This window comes from Mytilus galloprovincialis, chromosome 4 (assembly GCF_965363235.1).
Source record: "Mytilus galloprovincialis chromosome 4, xbMytGall1.hap1.1, whole genome shotgun sequence".
NCBI classification, from domain to species: Eukaryota; Metazoa; Mollusca; class Bivalvia; order Mytilida; family Mytilidae; genus Mytilus; species Mytilus galloprovincialis.
This window is the reverse complement of record NC_134841.1, coordinates 13,401,143-13,407,142: the sequence shown is the minus strand read 5'-3', so window position 1 is coordinate 13,407,142 and position 6,000 is coordinate 13,401,143. Positions and strand designations below refer to the sequence as shown.

The 6,000-nt window shown below is 30.8% G+C and overlaps 1 protein-coding gene across 1 annotated transcript in view; it reads left to right on the top strand.

Moving 5' to 3' along the window:
- The first annotated feature begins 368 nt into the window (after positions 1-368).
- The window catches only part of LOC143070496 (uncharacterized), a 56,967-nt gene continuing 51,335 nt past the window's right edge, over positions 369-6,000 (top strand). Inside the window, exons 1-2 of the mRNA XM_076244763.1 lie at positions 369-457; positions 583-686. Of these exons, the coding sequence (XP_076100878.1) occupies positions 625-686 (62 nt within the window). The 5' untranslated portion in view covers positions 369-457; positions 583-624. The remainder of the gene's footprint in view (positions 458-582; positions 687-6,000) is intronic.

Sequence of the window (6,000 nt, the reverse complement as noted above, 5' to 3'; positions counted from 1 at the left end):
TCGATATTTAAGTAGGCAAACACTATGCAAAGGCAGTAAGATTTCGTTTGAAAATTGAAAAATCAGCGTTAAAGAGATTAAGTTGAAGTTATAGGTCAAAGTTTTATTATTTATTATATTATGAAAGGCATAACCTTAAGATAAATCTAACGTTATTGTTTTTCTTCAATGTGATTTGTTTAAAATTACAATGCTTTTTACATAAGGTACGATTATGTTACAAAACTTAATTTTCGAAAAATTCGACTATATTAAAATAGCTAACATTAAATGTTCATTTTATTGACCTACTTTCAACTGAATTATGTTTTTGGACCTGCAGTCTTCCATATAAGTAACTTAGAACAATACAAACATTGGTATAAGTACTTGAGTGTGTATTGTCGTGTGTAAGAATTAAATTTTAGCTCAATATGAATCTTGTTGATAAACAGTAAACTAATTTTTGGAAATTTCTGTAAGTTCACTTTTATACTTTGCCTAATTGCTATTTAGGTATCAACATTAATATAATTCACTACGAAGTAACTTTTTTTAATGTTTGCCAATGTATGCACTATTGTTCAATGTATTTTGTTGCAGATATTAACATATGAGATATTGAACACATAGATAGTTTGGAGAATGTCACGAGTTTCCGCCGAACCTGGACCATCCAATTCCAGTTCACAAGAGACATCATCGAAGTAAGTATATATCTTTCTCGTAATAGATAACTTGTAAAATGTGGCGGTAATAATAACTCACGATCGAATGTGCCTTTGGGTATAGTAGAGATTTCCAATAAAATGACTTTACTCCACATAACCGACCTAACTCAACCTATTTCTTCCTATTTCATTGAAGCATGACGGAGGGGAGCATACATTGCATGCATGTTTTGCTCTTTGAACACGCATTGTTTTCTGGAATATACTTTAAGTAAAAATAAACCCTAACTATTTTTTTTTTATCTTTAAATATTTTGTCATTTGAATGATTTTATTGACACACATATTTTACAATGGAATAAGTAAGTTAAAACTCGTAATCAAATACACCCATCATTCTTGTCATTTCACTTGACCCATATTTTAGTTCTTCTCAAATTATGAATTTGTTGTACTGTTATACCACTGTCCCAGGTTAGGGGGAGGGTTGGGATCCCGCTAACATTTTTAACCCCGACACATTATTTATGTATGTGCCTGTCCCAAGTCAGGAGCCTGTAATTCAGTGGTTGTCGTTTGTTTATGTTTTACATATTTGTGTTTCGTTCATTTTTTTACATAAATAATGCCGTTAGTTTTCTCGTTTGAATTGTTTTACATTGTCTTATCGGGGCCTTTATTGCTCACTATGCGGTATGGGCTTTGCTCATTGTTGAAGGCCGTACGTTGACCAATAGTTGTTAATGTCTGTGTCGTTTTGGTCTTTTGTGGATAGTTGTCTCATTGGCAATCATACCACATCTTCTTTTTTTATATTTAAAAACTACCTAGACAAAATTTAGCATGCGAATATAAAGAAAATGAATTCCGAAGCAAGAAGGTTGCTTTTTTATTGTTGTTACAAGTTTTAACGTTTAAAGTAGATTCCAACACACCCGAATGTAAAAGGTGTACTCGAATATTAAAAAAAAATGTTTTTCTATAATTCAATTCTAAGATATTTGATGTGGGCAGAAATTCTTATCATTTATATATTCATCAAATAGTACTTTTTCGTCTTTACCTATATCAATGTATGTGACGAGGTTTTTGTCCATGTATACCTAAACGTGCATTCTATGATACAGGGGTAGATGGCGTACTCCCCCTTTTGATCGCTAGATAATTTTGAAAATCGCATGCTTTCCACAATGTCTATACACATTTTAGCATATACTCGTCTAAATTATTTTTTGCATCGCTTCAAATAAAATTAAATTTAAATTTTTGGGAACTATACCCTCTTTGAAATATCTTGGATCCGGCCGTAATCACAAATTGTATTGCACGAAAAAATCTTAAATGATTGTCGTTTTACTTTGATAAATACTTTTTAAAAACAACAATGTCTGAACATTAGGTATCTCGCATGAGATTTAAAAGTTTAAGACAACATACTGAATTGGATTTTTTCCATGATTTAGTAGCTCATTGAACACAGAAATGTGATACTGACGTGTAATCTAATGGACACATGGAAAATACATGTAATCTGCTATAGAGTTACTACCATTAATGGTCCTACATATACTATCTGCTTTTGACATGACAAAAGGTCTTGCTTTTCTAGATTGTCTATGAATATTTTATACTTAATTTGCGATACATGTATGTACAAAAAAAGGTGTAGTTTGATTGCCAATGAGACAACTCTTCACAAGAGACCAAAATGACACAGAAATTAACAACTATAGGTCACGGTACTGCTTTCAACAATGAGCAAAGCCCATACAGAATAGCCAGCTATAAGAGGCCGCAAAATGACAAATGTAAAACAACTAAAACGAGAAAACTAACAGCAAAAATCATATGCGAAAAAATTACTGAAAACACAACAAGAACTGATAAGCACTGGGTTACAGGCTCCTGACTTGGGACATGCACATCCATACTAGGACAATGATGTAACAACATAATTGATCAATTTTATAAAATGGATAATTATTTTTTTATTTATTAGTTGTAGTTGTTTTAAGATAGCTTTCAGCAGATGTGGATACTATCAGATCGGTACATTTATTTAGAAAAACTAGAAATTGCTGTTTTTATGCTTCGTTTCAGTCTCACGAGTCATTCCCTTTCTTACTGTTTTTAAAAATTGTTGCATGATCATTTGATAAACACACTTCTATGATCTCTATTGGCTTTAACACTTCTATGATCTATATTGGCTTTAACACTTCTATGATCTCTATTGGCTTTAACACTTCTATGATCTCTATTGGCTTTAACACTTCTATGATCTATATTGGCTTTAACACTTCTATGATCTCTATTGGCTTTAACACTTCTATGATCTATATTGGCTTTAACACTTCTATGATCTCTATTGGCTTTAACACTTCTATGATCTATATTGGCTTTAACACTTCTATGATCTATATTGGCTTTAACACTTCTATAATCTCTAATGGCTTTAACACTTCTATAATCTCTATTAGCTTTAACACTTCTATAATCTCTATTAGTTTTAACACTTCTATGATCTCTATTGGCTTTAACACTTCTATGATCTCTATTGGCTTTAACACGTCTATAATCTCTATTGGCTTTAACACTTCTATAATCTCTATTGGCTTTAACACTTCTATAATCTCTATTGGCTTTAACACTTCTATGATCTCTATTGGCTTTAACACTTCTATAATCTCTATTGGCTTTAACACTTCTATAATCTCTATTGCCCTTGACACTTGTAAAATCTCTATTAGTTTTAACACTTCTATAATCTCTATTGGCTTTAACACCTCTATAATCTCTATTAGCTTTAACACTTCTATAATCTCTATTGGCTTTAACACTTCTATAATCTCTATTGGCTTTAACACTTCTATAATCTCTATTGGCTTTAACACTTCTATAATCTCTATTAGCTTTAACACTTCTATAATCTCTATTGGCTTTAACACTTCTATAATCTCTATTGGCTTTAACACCTCTATAATCTCTATTGGCTTTAACACTTCTATAATCTCTATTGGCTTTAACACTTCTATAATCTCTATTGGCTTTAACACTTCTATAATCTCTATTGGCTTTAACACTTTTATAATCTATATTGGCTTTAACACTTCTATAATCTCTATTGGCTTTAACTTGGATATTTATAAAAAAAACTATGTAGCATAGAGATGCATGCGTAAAATAAGTTCTCGATATAAATTGGCTAAAATATCAAATAAGAATTAAGCCTCACGTTATAATACTAACGACGAAGAAGCCCAAAGGTATATATAATGCATGTACTTACGACGGAGATTTAGCCTCATGTTATAGTACGTATGATTATGATGATACTGATGTAAGTCTTATATCCAACGACAAGTATTACATAAATATTAAGGATGATGAAATGATAATGATAAATGCAAATACCTTTTATACATCATGCTCAACACTTAAAGTCACATTTTCATATGCTAGGGAACAAGAGAGCGTAACCACTATAAAGACACACTTGCCTTTCTACGAGTAAACCAATACCTGCTCTTACTCGTGAATGAGTCATGCTTGGCGGAGAAGCCGAAAAATACAGTCTTACAAATATTGGACCAGGGGGTCAAACAAAATAATTGAACCCGTTTCCGAGGCTAACCTGCTACTAGTCAATCCCATATACAAGTATATAATTATGAATATAAAAAGTTTTTTTCAGTCGTGTAAACCTTCAATGGTGAGCCTGTCCATGAATCCGTCACATAGTTGTCACTTTTATATATATACCTCCAAAGCGAGACAAAAATTGAAACTAAATATGTTCGCTAACTCAATTGCATACATAAAAGTAAAAAAAAAATCTCGTAAAGACTGAAGTGACATTATAGTTGTCTCAAAAAATGTAACAACTATGTTAATTGGCATTCTTACATTTATCTACTTTTTATCAGAGATCTTGGGGACAGGATATTTTTAACCAATTACTATGTTCTATAAATTGATAGTTTAATATCCACAGTGGTCAATGTTTATATGCATATTATTAGTCATCAGTTGTTAGTCAAGTACATCTTCCAAATAACAATCTATAATAATGAATTGGTATACACATTTATTTACATACATTATCAATTACAATATTCTTTTTTTCAATGTTCGCTGACTTTCATTTGAAAGAAAAGAGTATGTCAACTATTAAAATTTAAAGAAGTACAAGACCTGAGATCAACTGCAGAAAAAGAGAACGTTTAAAATAATGCTGAATAAAATATGATGCAATCCCAGTTATCAACTTTAACAGAGACACATTCTAATTAACACTTTGAGTTCATTTTTTTTCTAAATGGCTAAAAATCTATTTAATAATACTACAATGTACCCACGGAAATTACATTAAATATTATAAAACATTAAAAACGAAAAGAAGAAGGGACATTTATCTGTATCTGATACTGACAAACAAAACAATGTAAATATCAAATAATAAAATGTTCAATAACTTTTGCAAAGTATATCGGAAAAACAAAGTCATGGTCAAAACTTTAAAGACAACTCAAATGAATCGTATGATAAGTAAAGATACGCATATATACGTGGTCTTATGAAAGTTAAGTTTAGGCGGGAATCTCAATTAACACTTGATATATAAAAAAAATATGATTTCTTTCGTTTTTTATCATCTTCGAAATATTTGGTACTGATAAAATTTATTATGAATGGGTTTCATAGTTTAGGAATACTTAGTTAAAACTTAAGTAACGCATTTAACAAAATTAATTGGTTAACAAGAACTGGTCCCGTTACGTACGTACGTCGAGTTAGGTACAATGTACGTATGTCATTTTATTGGAAATCTCTATTAATAAGTCGTGTTTACCTCATTTAATAATTGTTGGATGATTTTCAAGTTCTCATAATAGTCGACCTTTATTCGCAATATTATATAACTCGAAAGACAGTCTTTAATATGTGTAAGGCTGTAAAGACCTCGATCCTTAACCGTGTCTACGTAAAGAAAGTTGGATGCATTTAGGATACTTATCTTATCTTTTATAATAATGGTCTTTGGCATTTTCATGAAAAGAGATTAAAAAAAAAACGTTTTCATCTTGACAAAAATGTTTGATCTAATCACAATTACGACATGAACATAACGATATAAACGGCATTTATCAATAGACAAAAATTGGTCAGGGTCGAAGAAAAATCGTTCATATTTTAGAAAAGATATAATTATATAAGTTGAAGAAAAGATGTGACCATATAACTTGTGTCTTACGTTCAACTCTCCTACTTGTAATATCGATCGACCGAAAAAAAAGCAGCTATATGGAGAGAAAAAAGTATTGCAACTCTGAATATATATACACACTCC